Source organism: Pseudozyma flocculosa, assembly GCF_000417875.1.
Source record: "Pseudozyma flocculosa PF-1 unplaced genomic scaffold scaffold00006, whole genome shotgun sequence".
In the NCBI taxonomy this organism is placed as follows: Eukaryota; Fungi; Basidiomycota; class Ustilaginomycetes; order Ustilaginales; family Ustilaginaceae; genus Pseudozyma; species Pseudozyma flocculosa.
Window position 1 is genome coordinate 964,940 of NW_006920874.1, and position 14,915 is coordinate 979,854.

General features: G+C 67.9%; 5 protein-coding genes across 5 annotated transcripts in view; 2 read left to right on the forward strand and 3 right to left on the reverse strand.

Annotated features, from left to right (window-relative positions):
- Positions 1-451: 451 nt before the first annotated feature.
- Positions 452-2,194, forward strand: PFL1_02419 (uncharacterized protein; the record flags this gene model as incomplete). Its single annotated transcript, XM_007879931.1, has 1 exon — positions 452-2,194. The coding sequence occupies one exon, from the start codon at positions 452-454 to the stop codon at positions 2,192-2,194; it is 1,743 nt and encodes a 580-aa protein (XP_007878122.1).
- A 142-nt stretch (positions 2,195-2,336) lies between these two features.
- On the reverse strand, positions 2,337-7,054 carry PFL1_02420 (uncharacterized protein; the record flags this gene model as incomplete). Its single annotated transcript, XM_007879932.1, has 4 exons — positions 2,337-2,366; positions 2,391-2,702; positions 2,903-3,102; positions 3,505-7,054. The coding sequence occupies 4 exons, from the start codon at positions 7,052-7,054 to the stop codon at positions 2,337-2,339; spliced, it is 4,092 nt and encodes a 1,363-aa protein (XP_007878123.1).
- Positions 7,055-7,526: 472 nt separating this feature from the next.
- On the forward strand, positions 7,527-8,450 carry PFL1_02421 (uncharacterized protein; the record flags this gene model as incomplete). The annotated part of the gene is made up of 1 exon (XM_007879933.1): positions 7,527-8,450. The coding sequence occupies one exon, from the start codon at positions 7,527-7,529 to the stop codon at positions 8,448-8,450; it is 924 nt and encodes a 307-aa protein (XP_007878124.1).
- Positions 8,451-8,706: 256 nt separating this feature from the next.
- Positions 8,707-12,321, reverse strand: PFL1_02422 (uncharacterized protein; the record flags this gene model as incomplete). Its single annotated transcript, XM_007879934.1, has 1 exon — positions 8,707-12,321. One exon carries the CDS (start codon positions 12,319-12,321, stop codon positions 8,707-8,709), a length of 3,615 nt encoding a protein of 1,204 aa, XP_007878125.1.
- A 510-nt stretch (positions 12,322-12,831) lies between these two features.
- The window catches only part of PFL1_02423 (uncharacterized protein), a gene marked incomplete at both ends in the record, with an annotated part of 3,942 nt that continues 1,858 nt past the window's right edge, over positions 12,832-14,915 (reverse strand). The window contains 3 exons of the mRNA XM_007879935.1: positions 12,832-12,942; positions 13,049-14,317; positions 14,415-14,859. Coding sequence (XP_007878126.1) covers positions 12,832-12,942; positions 13,049-14,317; positions 14,415-14,859 — 1,825 coding nt within the window. The remainder of the gene's footprint in view (positions 12,943-13,048; positions 14,318-14,414; positions 14,860-14,915) is intronic.

Below are 14,915 nucleotides of genomic sequence, written 5' to 3' on the forward strand. Positions count from 1 at the left end.
GATGGACCGCGGCGGCGGTCAACTCGCGAAATCCCCCGCAGCTTGCTCGCCGGCCCGCCCGCCTGCTTGCTCGCTGCCCAGCATGACTGACCTGGGCGTGGCTTGGCTTGGACGGGGGGCCGGGGCCAGCCAATCAGCCGTCCTGCTCGTCCTTGGCTCTCGACCCACGTCACCCTCTGCCGTCGTCGCTGGCCGTGACCGACTGCGGGGAAGCCATTCAAGCCCCTCATTCGCTGCATACTGTACCGACAGCCGGGCGCGCAGGCAAAGATGTGGCCATTGCGCGCCTGGCGCCACCACCTCCTTGGCAAGTCAGCACCACAAGGGCGGCTGGTCAACCTGCCTGGGACCTTCGCCACCTCGACCATCCTCTGCCGTCTGCCATCTTCTCTCTCGTCCACAACCAACCGCTCCCTGTCCGACGATCCTCGCAACCCCCGTACACCACGCCATGGACCAGCCTAGACCGCACCCGGCGGCCAAGCAGCCTGCGCCCGCCCACCATACCCACCCAGGCACCCACTCGACCACCCCGGATGCCGCCATCAAGTCGTCGCCGCCCTCGGTCCACTCGTACCGCGGCGATGCACCGACGGCCACGGCCGCCCCACCGCCCGGCACCGTCATCCAGGCCAAGCACTTTTCCACGCTCGCCCTCATCGGCCTCTGCTACTGCATCCTCAACAGCTGGACCGCCGCCTCGGCCTCGCTCTCGGTCGCCCTCCCCTCGGGCGGCCCAGTGGCCATCCTCTGGGGACTCGTCGTCGCCACCTGCGGCACCATGGCCATCGCCCTATCCATGGCCGAGATCTGCTCCCACTACCCGACCACCGGCGGCCAGTACCACTGGGTCTACCTCCTCAGCCCGCCCGCCTACCGCAACGGCCTGGCCTACACCGCCGGTTGGCTCAGCGTCGCCGGCTGGGTCGCCCTCACCGCCACGGCCTCGAGCCTCGCCGCGCAGCTCATCACTGGCCTCATCGCGCTTCTCCACCCCAACTACGAGAGCCAGCCGTGGCACGTCTTCCTCCTCTACGTCGCCTTTGCCCTCGGCGCCTGGCTCGTCAATGCGTTTGCCGTCCGCATCCTCGACGCCGTCAACCGCGTGGCCATGTTCTGGTCCCTCGTCGGCGCCCTCGTCATCGTCATCACCACGCTCGCCTGCGCCGTGCCCGACGGCCGCGTCCAGTCGGCCCGGTTCGTCTTTGGCGGCTTCAACAACTCGACGGGCTGGAACGACGGCGTGGCCTGGATCCTCGGCCTGCTCCAGGCCGCCTTCAGCCTGATTGGCGCCGACGGCGCCACCCACCTCATCGACGAGATCTCGCACCCGGCGCGCAACGCCCCGCTCGCCATGGTGCTCGCCGTGGCCATCGGGTCGAGCTCGACGTTTGTCGTGCTGACGGTGCTCCTCTTTGTCATCCGCGACTTTGACGCCGTCGTATCGTCGCCCAACGGCGCCCTCGGCGAGATCCTCTACCAGGCCGTCGCCAACCGCGCCGGCGCCGTCTGTCTCCTCATCTTCCCCATCTGCTCGATGGCCTTCACCGCCACGGCGCTCCTCACCACGAGCTCGCGCATGGTGCAGGCGTTTGCGCGCGACCGCGGCCTGCCCTTCTGCTACGGCCCGCTCCACCTCGAGCGCGTCGACGCCCGCCTCGAGGTGCCGCTCCAGGCAATGACGCTCACGACGGCGTGGGTCGTCGTCTTCGGCTGCATCTACCTCGGCAGCGACTCGGCGCTCAACGCCATCCTGAGCAGCTCCGTCGTGCTCCTCCAGGCATCCTACTGCCTCCCCATCCTCCTCGTCCTCATCCGCGGCCGGAAGGCCACGCTGCTCGGTCCGTCCACGTCGGCGGGAGACGACAGCGCCGTCAACGCAGGCCAGCGACGCACCCTCGGCCCCATTCTCGGTCCGGCGCTCAACGCCACCGCAGTGGCCTATATTGCGTTTACCGACGTCTTTTTCCTCTTTCCGCCCGAACTTCCCGTGACGGGCTCCAACATGAACTACACCGTCGTCGTCGTCGCCATCGTCGTCGTCCTCGCCGCGACCGCGTGGCTCGTCGAGGGGAAAAGCAGCTACGTCGGTCCTGTCGACGTCGAGGCCGTCCTGCGCCGGTGCCGTGGCGAGGCCCACGTCGGGGCGGGAAAAGGAGGCGTCGACGGTCTAGAAGCCACGGGCGGCCAGTAGAGATTGCGAGGGTTCCTCCTCCGATAGATAGACACTTTTTTGTTTTTGGCATTGCCAGTTGACGCATCGAACGAAGCGAATCGGACGGACGCACGATCCGACACGGGCCACGTCATCCACCCAGGCAGCCACCTTGGTCCTCTCACAGAGTCGTGCGGGGTACCGCCTGGCGCTGTCGAGTGCGAAGACGACGCACCCTAGCTTCGAGGTGGCCAAGCCGCAGCACGACCTGGACGAGTCCCTCTTGTTCCTGTCGTTGTTCTGGCGTAGCCTCGATGCCGAGGTACGCGTCGAGGGCGCGTGTAAACTGCCCCTGGGCCGTGCGGAGCGAGTGGGGCGGCAGCGCGGAAAACTGGTAGAGGGCATGCGGAGGTCGTCGTCGCGCCTGCGCCTCGACCTTGGCGCTTTGCTCCCCCGCCCCCGTCGTCGTCTTGTCGAGGCCGTATTTCTTTTTTTCATCCTCGTCCTCGCCCTCGTCGTCCTCGGTCTCGTTGTCCTTGTCCGTGTCCTTGTCGGTGGTGGTAGGTGGGAGCGATATAGGTCCAGGGACGGGTCGACGTCTTCTCAACCCGCCCTCGCCCTCTCCCTCTCCCTTCTTCCCCTTCATTCCCCTTCCCTCCTCCTCCTCCCCCCCTCCTCCTCCTCCTCATACCGAGGCTGAACCCTCTCAACCCGCACCCCACCACCATCGGCACGCGACACACGGACGCGCAGATCGCTCTTCAGCCTCGCATCGTACGCGTCGCGTCCCACCCGCCTCGGTCCCAACTCGACCTTGGACCGACCCAGGTGCAGGAACCCGCCGACCAACGCCGACGACGCCTCCTGCCGCAGGCGCAGGTACGTGTCGAGCGTCGCGAGGTATTCCTCCAGTACCCCGTCCAGCGTCTCGCCCTCCTCGCCTTGCGCTGTCGAGGTCGAGGTCGAGGTCGAGGTCGAGGTCGAGGTTGAGGTGCATGGACCGCTTTTTGACGATGACAATGTCATCGCCGTCGCCGGCGCGGAGGCTGTCGCTTGGGCGTCGTCGTCGTCGACGTCGTCGTCGTTGCCAGCGTTATCGATGTCATCCTCGCGATCCCCGTCGTCGGCCGGAGTCGGCGCAGAGAGAGGAGGAAGCGAAAGGTGGTGGATCGGTATAGACGCCTCCGCCCCCTCTTGTCGCGGGTCAGCGAGCGCCGACGAGCGGGCGGGGAAGCGGCGCATGCTCACTGCCTCGACACCCTGCCCCGCCCCAGAGAGGGCAGCGTACCCGCCCCTGCCCGCTTCCGGGCCAGCCGAGCCCCCAAATCGCCTCGCCACCCAATGCGTACCGACCAAGACCCACGCCACGCCCAGCCCGGCCTCGTAGAGGAGGTAGCACCACCGTATCCCCACCGCCCATCCGAGCACGCCCATCAAGGCCCACGCCACCGTCGCCGCGGCGCGCTCGACAATGCCGCCGTCGCGTCGTGCCGGCTCGAGCGGGCGTCCACCGGCGCAGATCCAGACCAAGAGCAGGAACGGCAGCACGTCGAAAGGATTGTGGTCCGTCCACCGCGCCGAGGTGCGCGGCGAGACGAGCCCGACGGCGGCCAGGTTGCGCGCCCAGACGACCAGCACCGTCACCTTCTGCGGCAGTAGCAGAAGCAGAACCAGGAGCAGCGTCAGGTGCTGGTTGTACCGCGACATCAGCGCCGTCCTCGTCGTCGAGGAGGAGGAGGAGGAGGAGGAGGAGGAGGACGAGGGAATGGTGTAGCCCTCGAGCCCGTCGACGTCGTTGCCGTTGTCGTCGTCGACGCGCTGCTGGTCTTCTTCGCTCGACTTGCTTTGCCGTCCCGCTCGTCCCGCCGCCGTCGTAGAGGCTGAGTCATGCGGCGAAAGACGTGACGCTTGCTCGAGATCCAGTCGGGACCGCACCGTGTTGCCAGCATGGAGCAGGCAGAGGACGACAAAGACAAACTGGTGCGGCACCACCAGCAGCGTCGCCAACGCCAGCGTAGCCAGGCCTGCCAGCGAGGCCGGGCGGAATCGCGGTCGACCCTGGCCGCCCGCCGAGGGCAGCGGCTGGCCCCAGCTGATGCGATGCGACAGGCCCAGCTTCCTGGCCACGACGACGACCGCGCCGGTGCCGTGGTGCAGCACCAGCGCGAGCGAGAAGAGCACCTGGTACGACACCACCACCATCGACGCGAGCAGCAGCAGCGTCATGATACCGGCCCCCGGCTGCGGCATGCCGATCAGCGCGCCCACCGTCCAGCTCGTCGTGTTGTCGCGGCCCCAGCCGAGAGCGGCGTAGGCGAAGCGCTGCAGGAGGTCGCCTCCCACCAGCGCTGCGAGCGTACCGGGCACCAGCCTCGTGACCGTCCAGCGGTTGGTGAGGTAGTCGAGCACCGAGGGAAACATGGCCGCGTCGCCCAGCCCCTGCGTCCTGGCCGCCGTCGTCCAGTCGTGCCACATGCGCGCCACGACGCAGGCCAGCAGCGCCAGCGGCCAGGCCACCACGAAGAAGCGGTACCGCATCACCATCAGCCCGACCGAATTGCGCCAGTTGACGGCGATCCTGATGCCGTCAAACGCCGCCACGCACGGCTCCCCGCCGCTGCCCGCAGACTGGTGCAGCAGCGCCGGGTCGGTCCACAGCTGGACGTGGACCGCGTTTGACCGCGGAGGCGGCATGAAGGGCGCGGCCCCGTGGAGCGAGAGCGGCAAGCGGATCGTGTAGTCGTCGCCCTGCACCGTGTGGCGCGCATCTCGCAAGCTCTCGAGCAGCGCCGGCGGAATCAGGCTCGGGTACCACCTCGAGTCGCCCGTCACGGGGTCAGAGACGCGCAGCAGCGGCGCAAACGCCGGCGTCGAGGTGTGATGGGACCCAGTCGGTTGGCTGGCCAGCGTGGCAACGTTGCGTCCGACGGCCTTGAGAAAGCACTTGGACGGCACCAGCTCGATGTCGTAGGCGAGCAGCGCGGCGCTCATCCCTGGCACGCTCCATTCGGCCACCAACGGCGCCTCTTGGGTCGCGCCGGAACCAGGAGCGGCGACGCCGCCGAGGCTGATCGTGCCCGGTCCGACTCCGCCGAGACTCGTCACACGCCCGTCGAGCTCGCTGACCCACGCAGCGCGGGTGAACGAGTGCCGCGCGTGCTCCTTTTGCACGACGCCGTCGTCGGCCTTTCTCTCGAGGCGGATAAACTCGATCGACTTTTCCTGAAGCGTCCTGGAGTCGATGCGCAATCGCTGAAACGCCTGGCCGGGGACGTGGTACAGCCGGTGGGCGTCGGGAAAGGGGAGCGGGTAGCCGGATGCAGCGGCGCTGCCACCGCGCGCCGTAGCGATATCGCGACCCTGCGCGTCGGGCAGGCCGCTCGGGGGCATCAGCTGCCATCTCCACGGCAGCACGGGCTCGCAGACGGCCTTGCCGATCTTGGTCGGGTTGCCCGGATCCGCGCCGCGGCGGCACATGAGGACGATGAGCTCGATGGGCTGTTGCGTGGGCGAGCCTGTGCCGGCCGACGGGTTGGGCCCGACGCAGAGATTGGTGATGAGCTCAAAGGCGAGCGCCTCCTGGCTGCCGTCTTGGCGGACGCGCGAGGCTGGACGGTGGTAGATGGTGTCACCGGGACTGTCCGTCTTGAGCACCGAGTCCATGCCCTCGCTCTCCATCTTGAGGACGGGCGAGTCGTTGCGATCGACGTGGACCTCTTGTTGGCCGCCATCGTGCAAGAAGCTGCCGCCGTCCTGCTGCTGCGCCACGCCGAGGACCCTGCGCCACAGCTCGCGTCGCTTGAGGGGCACATCCTGGTCGCTGCGCTCGTCTGTCAGCCGGCCAAACGTGGCCGCGTCGAGGAGGAAGCCCCTGGCGATCTTTTCGCGCACCTGGTCGCACCACATGATGGCCAGGTGGTCGACCGAGGTCCAGAGCGAAGGCAGGGACGAGGTGAAGGTGGAGAGTCGCGTCGCTTCGGGCGACTGGTGCTGAAGAGCGGCGAGGGAGAGCGATGCCGGGTCCGAGGGAAGCTGCGAGTCGAGCAGTCCGCCAGCGATGGAGACGATAAGGGGCCGACGTGCGCTGCCGCCGGGGGATGACGGCGGCCGGTTGATTGCGCGGTACACGCCCTCGATGGCCTTGTCAAAGGGGGCGGGTGGGTAGGCGTGCGGGGTGCTGAGGGTGACGATGGTGTCGATGCTGTGGGGCGGGTGGTTGTCCAAGGTCGCCATGAGCCTGGCCGCGATGCCGCCCATGCTGTGTGCGAGGATCGGGATGGAGACGTTCTGCTCGCCCGCCGCGCGGTTGGGCGTGGGCGGGGAAGGGTAGCGGTCGCGGAGGTAGGCGACGACCTCGTTGAGGAATGTGGCCTGCTGGACGAGGGTGGCGCCGCTGAATGCGGAAAAGTCCTCGTTGAAGTCGACGGTCCACCAGTCGGTGTTTGCGTGGCGGAGGCCGAGGTTCTGCCACTCTGGCTGGCGCATGCCTCCGGTGGCCGGCTGGTACCACTGGTGCGCGGCGCTAGATGCGACGCTGCGGATCTGTCCGTAGGATCCTGCGTTTCCCGGGACGAAGAGGGCGGGTGAGCCCGTGGGGATGTCGTGCGGGTCGACGGTGCGTTCGCGGTAGAGGTAGAGGCGGTACTTGCGCCAGAGGCCCGAGGAGGAGAAGGGTTCGAGGGAGGCGGTGTGGTCGATGTAGGCGGGCCACATCCTCGACATGCGGCACTGCTGGGATGTGGCGAGGCGCGAGGGGAGTGCGACGAATGCGGTGAGGGTGTAGAGGAGGACGGCGATGGACGAGACGAGGAGCGCGGCGACGGCGAGGAGGGGCCGCGGGGAGGGTGGTGTGCGTCGCTGCCGTGGGCCATGGCCGCCGTTGTCCGCGTGTGCGATCATGGTGGCAGCGATGGGCCTGGCCTGTCACGGTCTGCCTGCCTGTTCTCAGCGGGGGAGACCAGTGGCGGTGTTGGTGGTGGTGGTGGTGGTGCGCCGCCAAGAGAGGGCCCCTACCGAGTGTTGGTCTGTGGGCTGTGCGTCGCCAAGAAGAAGCGGCCAGGCCAGTCCTCCCTCCACCTGGGCGCCAGCTCAACCGCTTACTCGGCCGGCTGATGCGCGCTCCTTCGATCCTCGCAGTTGCCCTCGGAAGTCGGCGGACCCTCACTTCGGTCTCAAAAAATTCCAAAAATGCCGGCAGCCAAAGTTGGGCGCAGCTCGGCGGGCCTTTGTTGGATCCTCTCGCATCCCATCCCGTGCCATCCTGACCTCCTCCCTTCTCCCTCTCCACCGCCTACCTGCCTGCCTGCCTGCCCGCCTGCCTACATCCTCCTCGGTCGTCCACCGTCACCCCCACCTTTCCCGCCGCCCCGACATGCCGCTCAACACGACCAGCTACCTCTCTTCGCAAGGCTGGGCGGGCGTCGGCGTGCCCCTCGACGGGGCGAGCGGACGCGGTCTCAAGAAACCGCTCGCCATCCCGCAAAAACGCTCCCTCACCGGCATCGGAAAGGACCGCGACCGCGCAAACGAGTGGTGGGACAGCATCTTTACCGCGGGTGCCAAGTCGCTCTCCATCGGTGGCAGCCCCGCCGGTGGTACTCCGACCGGCAGTGGATCCTCTACCCCCGTCATCACCACCACCAGCACTACCATGACGACAACGACGACGGCGGCGGCGGCGGCGAAAGGTGGAATGTCGCTGGCCTCGATGGCCAAGCGCGAACACGCACGCAAGACGTTGATGAGCAGCTTTATCCGCGGCGAAGTCATCTCGAGCAAGGAACCCTCCCCCGAACCCCCGACCGCCGCCTCTTCCTCCTCCTCCCCTAACCCTTCTTCAACGACGCCACCTCCACCTTCTTCATCGACATCGACCGACAAGGCGGACAAGCGGGCGCGCAAGGCAGCCAAGGTGCAGGCCAAGCTGGAAAAGGCGGCCAGGAAGGCGGCCAAACAGGCCAAGAGGGAGGCGAGGGAGGTTCGGAGGGCGGAAAAGCAGAAGAAGAGGAGCGAAAAGGCGCTGCGACGACGACAAAAGAGCAAGGACGAGGGCGTGAGCGAGGGCGAGGGCGTCGACGGGACCGGCGTCGAGTCGAGCAGGAAACGAAAGAGGGTGACGGACGATGCTGCCCTAGGCGACGCACAGGGGATAGCCCCAACGGCGGCGACGACGGCGGCGGGCAAGGAGGAAAAGAAAAAAGCAACGAAGAAGGGCAAAGTCGACAAGGCGGATCGCAAGGAAAAGAGGCGCAAGGACGCCAAAGCCAAGCAGGGCCCTTCCTCTGGGCAAGCCTGATTTTCCCCCCGCCCCCGCCCCCGCCCCGCGCCGACTGCACGCAATCGATACCCCCGCGCCTCCTCACGCTTGCACACCATCTTACCAAACCTCCGGCATCGCCGATCCGTCAGTCAGTCAGGTAGGTGCAGGGAGGTGCTGCTCGCATTCAAAGCACGAGGCAGAGAATAGATGGGTGACGAGAAAAACTCGATCGAGAGGGAACCCCGCTCTGTCGTCGTCACCGCCTGTCGCGAGCTCAATCGTGCTCGCTACGCTACGCCCGTCGTGTCGGGACGGAAATGCCGCTGCCCCTCTCACCCGAGGCTGCCGCATCGGTCGCCGCCTTGGCTCCTGCACGAACGGCGGCGGTACCTGCAGACGAGGCGGCGTGCATTGCGCTCCTCCGGATCCTGCCCGCCTCGGACGGCGCGACGACGTTGGTCGACTCCTTGAACACCGTCGACCTCGCCCCCGCCCCCGCCGTCGTCGTCGTCAGCGCCGTTGCGGCAGAAGGACGACCAATCCTCGTCGCCGTCACCGTCGAGCCACCGACCGTCGAGGTCCGCTCCCTCGCGCCAGCGTAGGACAACGCAGTGCCGACCGACTCGCTCCTCTGCAGTCCCGCACGCCCGCCGACGACACCGGCCGACGACGTGGCGGCGGCTGCGTTGGGACGCGCCAGCGAAGGCGGCCTCGTGGCGATGCTCTTGCGAGGCGTCGTGCGTGCCAGTCGGCTGGTCGCGACCGAAGTCGACGACGAAGACGACGGAGCGGGCAGCGGAGGCATGGGTTGGATCCCCGTAGCAGCGCCGCCAGCGGTCGTGGTCGTAGTCGATTTGCGCGGCGTCCTCAGCCCGCTCGTCCTGGCCGTGCTCGTCGTCGTCGCACCAGCCGCCGCGGGGAGGAACGACCTCCTTGCGCTACCGGCCGTGGTCGTGGTCGCCCCTCCAACCGCCGACGTCGTCCGGCCACTCGCAACGTCTCCTCCGCCCGCTGCCGTGCGATGCGAAGAAATGGTCCGGACAGGCCCAGTCGGCGTCTTCATCTCCAGCTCGGCGCCGGCAGGAGGCGAGACGGGACGACGGCGCGGCACCGCAATCGTAGAGGCCGACGAGGAAGGGGTGACTGCCGTCGTGGCCGAGAGCGAGATCAGCGACTCGCGACGCGACGCGCTGCCGCTGACGGGCGGGCGGGAAGCGAGGCTCTTGCGTCGAGATGCCATCGGCGTCGCAGTCGCGCTCGCCGTGGTCGAAGTCGTCGCCGAGCTCGCCGCGGGACGATCCTGCGTCGATGTGGTGGAGGTCGTCCGGCGACGTGCCAGGCTCGACGTCGCGGCTGCTGCGGAGGTCGCGGCTGCGGAGGTCGCGGCTGCGGCCGAGGGTCGAGCCAGGGTGCGTGCGGCGGCGATCGGAGTCTTGGTGTTGGCATCGCTGCCGCCCGCTTCACCGCCGATACGGCTCCTAGCCGAGCTGGTCGACGTGGACCGCACAAGGCCGCTTCCAGGCTGCCTCAACCCCGTCGACCTGGCCGGCGCGGCAGGCGACTCCCTCACGGTGCGGACACTGGTGGTGCTAGTGACAGACGAGGCGAGCGACGCCCTCCGCGACCGGCCAACCGCCGTGGTGGCGCTGCTGCTGCTGCTCGCGTTGCTCGCCGTGCGCTGGTTCTGGCGATCGTTGGCCGCAAGGGTCTCTGCCGTAACGCGGTTCAAAGGTCGTCCGGCGCTCGGTGCAGCGGCACCTCGCTCTTCGGCCTCGCGCTCGCTGACCCCGTCCCTCGCGTTGACAAACGAGGCCGACAGGTTGCCGCCAAACAGTAGGCTCTTTTCGCCAGATTCGTCCATGAGCAGCGACAGCGAGGTGGAGCGGCCTGTCAGGTCGAGCTCGGCCGTGCTCTCATCGGAGCTTGGTGCCGCGAACGGGTTCTTGATCGTGCTGTTGCTGCTGCTGGTGGGGCCCGCGGTTGGCTTGGGCGCCAGTCCGAGCCCCAGCACGTTCCTCCCGAAGCCCCGTTCAGCCTGTCGCGGCGATGGCGGTGCCGCCGCCGGTGCTATGGCTGCTCCGCGTTCCTCTGAGCTCGGTGCCTCTGGTACGACGCTGATGCGCGGCGGCCTCGATCTGGACGGCTGCGAGGGGGCGCCGCGGGGTCGATTGGCCCTAGTGGCATGCGCGTTGAGGTCGAACGAGTCATCCAGCGTCACGTTGCCCGCCGCGGCCAGGAAGCTCGAGTCGCCCAGCGACTCGCCCATGAGGTCGGTGGCCGACGAGTCGAGGAGGAGGCTCATGTCCTCGAGCTTCGACGGCGAGCTGCCGCCGTTGCGCGTGGCCCGACTCGGCCTGGCTGCAAGCGGTCGCCGGGCGGTGCTCGTGCTGGCTGCCTTGGGCGGGCTGATTCCGAGCTTGTTGCGCTGCGCCCCCATCGTCTCGGCGAGGCCGCTGCCCGTGGCTCGGAGATGCTCGGGCGGCATCGTGGGCGAGGAGAGCGGACCCAGACCGAGTGTGGCCCGCAGAGCGGCGCGCTGCTCGGCCGAAGTGGTCCGCTTGCTGGGTGAGGAGCCCACCGTCGTTCCGCTGCTGCCGCGCCCCCTGCGGCGCGGAGAGAGCTGCATAGGAGGGGGCATCGAGATGGCGTCGAACTTGGCCGCGATCGCCTTGCGCTCTGGGCTCATGGGCTTCTCGTGTGCACGCGCAGTCGGCACTGCGGCGTCGAGGGAGCTCGCTGCGCTTGGCGGAGGAGATGAGCCAAAGACGACCTTGGCCAGTTCCGCGTCGGCCTTGAGCGCCGTAGCGGCCAGGACGGGCGATGCGGGAGCTGGCGCCTCAGCCGCAATCTCGGGTGTCGCCGAGGTTGGTCCGTGCTCTGGCATCGAAGCCTTCAGTGCAGTCTGGACGGCAGCGGGCACGTCTGCCTCCTCGTGAAGTGGGACCGGGCCGTCTGCCTGGCATGGCTCGGCTCCAGCGGGCGACGTGGGGGTCTCGATATTGGTCGTTCCTGCGACATGGTCGACCGCGAGCGGCGGCGTCGGTGCTGAGACGGCTGCCTGCTCCTGCGTGCCGGTCGAGACGGGGCGGAGGTCGTCCAGAACCGGCTGCTGGTGCTCCTCCTCCTCAGCCCGTTCTTCTGGCTGCCTCGTGGATGCGTGCTCGTTCAGGGACGACTGCTCGATTGGCGTTCCGTCGGTCTGCTCGGTCGGCTGCTCCAGCTGCTGTTGCTCGACGGGCTGCTCGGCGGGCTGCTCCTTCGGCACGTCCTCCTGCTCTTCATCGGAATGCGGGCCTTGAGCCTGCATCTGAGAAGCTGTCTCTGCCTGGAGACTGCTCAGCTGCCCATCCTCTGCCTTGGCCGCCACCACCACGACCTCCTCCTTTCCATCCTCGCGATCTTCGTCACGTCCGTGCAGCAGCTGCTGCTCCGCCTCTTCCCTCCTGTCCGGCCTGACCTTGCGGGGTGTCTGATCGATCTCATCCAGGTCGGATCTCGGCGTGTCGTGCTTCTCTTCCTCTTGGGTCCGCATCCTCGCAATGGAGCCAGCGGAACCGCTGGACGGTAGGCCGAAGAGGGGCAGGGACGAGCCGCCTTTGGCCCATGCTGACTTGAAGCTCGATACGGACAGCGTCTGAGTCATGCTGCTCGGCGGGTCGCTGGTCGTCGCAGCAGTGGGGACGGGGATGGGGTGGCCATCGGTGTCGGTGTCGGAATCGACGTCGTCGTCGTCGTTGTTGTGGTTGTCATCGCATTCCGTCGGCCTCGACGAGGTCGAGGCTGGCTCGGATGTGCCGACGGCGTCGTGGTGCGAGGTAGGAACCACGGTGGAAGAGGGTGCATCCATGGCCCGCACCTGCTGTGGATGCTGGCAGCCGGCGTCGTCGTCCATATCGGAGAGGTGCATGTGGGTAGACGGGCGGACGGATGTGGTGAGAGGGCAGTGCGGTGTTGATGGTCGTCGCGCCGGTGAGCGAGGCGCAGGCACACTCGCGACGTTTGGGCCCGTCGCCGCTCGATTGAAATGAAGCGCTGATGCGAGTAGGGGGGAGGGGAGGGTAGGCTAGGCCCGGCCTGGGCTCGGGGCGGTGGATGCTATGGCGTGCGTGGGCGGGTGGCGGGGAGGATGAGGTGTGGAAGCAAAGAGCCTCTGATCAACACCGCACCGCACCGCACCGCACCGCCCTCGCTGCTGCTGCTGACGCCGTCTGGTGGGTCATGCACGCACGCAGCCAACAATTTGGCAGGACCCTGGAGCAACACACGCCCTGCCCAGTCCAGCCAGCCCAGCCAGGGAATGACGCGAGGGCGGGCCTCATCACGTGGGGGGCGATTTTCAAATCCAAACCTCGTTCCTTGATCCCATGGCACAATTCCACCGCGACCACGACCACGACCACGACCACGACCACAACGACTACCCATCCAAGAAGCGGAGCAGCATCTGCAGCGTCTCGTCGGTCGGCTGCTGGTGGTGCTGGCCGCCCGTCGTACTCTGCAACGGCGGCGGTGGCGGAGGAGGCGGTTGCTGTTTGGGGGGTTCACGGTCAAGGGAAACAAACGCGCAGCATCGTCAGTCAGCACCGCGGCACCGCCCCAACCCCCAACCCCATCTCGAGACCGGGCCTACTCACATTGAAAAGGATCGAGTTCCAGTTGTACGAGTCCGCATAGCTCCACGCCCCGCCCGCACCGGCCGCCGACGTCGCGGGCGCAGAAGACGACGCCGCCGCCGTGCTCGGCCAGGTGAGGTTGCCAATGTCCATCTGCGCGCTCGGCCCGCCGACTCCGTTGCTGGCAGCCGCAGCCACCGCCTCGGCCGCAGCCGCAATCGTGTTGAGCCCGCCATCCATGCCGCCGCCGACAGTGTTGTTGCCGCTGCTGCTGTGCTGGTGGGAGAAGAACGGTGCATGCTGGCCAGCGTGGTGTGCAGCGTAGCCGGAAGCGGCCGCGGCAGCCGCATGCTGCTGATCCATCGAGGTCGGCGCGTCCCACCCGTTGCTCCGTAGACCTGCCGCCGCCGCGGCAGACGACGATGACGGACCATCCAAGCCGCTGCCTCCGCCGCTGCCGCCAGCGCCGTAAAACGAGCTACCAACGCCAAACACGGGCTGGCCCGCCACAAGCGGAGGCGCACCGATCGCCGCCTCGTCGGCCCTGGCTCCCGGTCTTGCCGTTGCAGCATCGCCCCGCGCGTCCTTGGGCCGCAGCAGGCTCTCGAGGTACTGGGCGATCATGAACGTGGTGTCGTCCGACGAGATGCTCGCCCTGCGGAACGCCGCGCTGGTCTGGTCGACGAGCTCGATCGTCGTGCGCAGGTAGCCCTGCCCGAGCGGCGGGTGCGACCGCAGCGTCGCCAGGCTGCACAGCAGCACCGCCGCGTGCGTGCTCTGCAGCACCGTGGCGTCCGGCGCCGTCTGCAGCCGTTCGGGCTCGAAACTGATGAGCGCCTCGAGGACGCCGCGCGCGCCCTCGACGCACGGCCAAAAGGCGTTCATCGTCATCAGGTTGACGCAGCCGTTCTGCATGATCGACGACCGCCCCGAGACCGACTCGCGCTCCTCGGTGCCCGCCGTCGCGCTCCGCCGGCTGTGCGAGCGCACCAGCTCCTGGTGCTCGAGCTGCGCCGCCTTTTTGAGCGTCCACTTGAGCGCCAGCGACGACACGTACGTCTTGAGGCTGTCGCGCCACAGCTTCATGGCCGTGCGCCGGAACTTGGCCCGGTTGACGGCCGCATCGTCGCCGTAGGCCACCTCGTCGAGGTCCTTGCGCACGTTGAGCACGCTCGTCCAGCGCTGGAACCACTCGGCCACGTCGTTGAGGAACGCCGGCAGCACGATGCTTGGACCGTCGCTCATCGGACCCGACAGCTGCTCGATGCGGTCCATCAGGTCGACGTATTTCTGGGTAGGAAGAGGAGGCCATGCGGGATGAATCGAGGGCGGAGGTCAGTTCGATCTTCGGGCGGGCACTCGTGCTGCCATTCCGCGGACCACCCACGTGCTGGATGCGGCGGATGTCGACGCTGGCGCACACGAAGGCGTCTCCCGGCACGGACCCGGGCATGCGCCACCACTCCTGGCACTTGCGGATGAGCGGGTTGTCGGGCGAGATCGAGTGGGTCGTGATCTTGTTGGCGATCTGCTGCGACTTGTCCTGGACAAAGAGCATCATAAACGTGCGCTGCCGGCTGCGGAAGCGGCGCTGCACGGCGGCGTACCGCTGCTGGCCCGCCTGGTCGAGCACCGACTCGCTCGGCTTGACGCAGTTGGGCATATCGGCGTGCAGCTGGATGTCCATCGCCAGGCGGAACGCATATCCGACCTGGATGACGCTCAGGCCGTCGTCGAGCATCTTCCAGCTGGCTAAGATGAAAAAGGCCTGGCAGCAGAGCACGGTGCGGTCGCCGTCGACAAACGCCCGGGCGGCGTGGTCGCGCACCTGGCTGTGGAGCACGCGGCGGATGTGGCGCGCGTAGCCGGCCGCCTCGTCGGGCGTCTG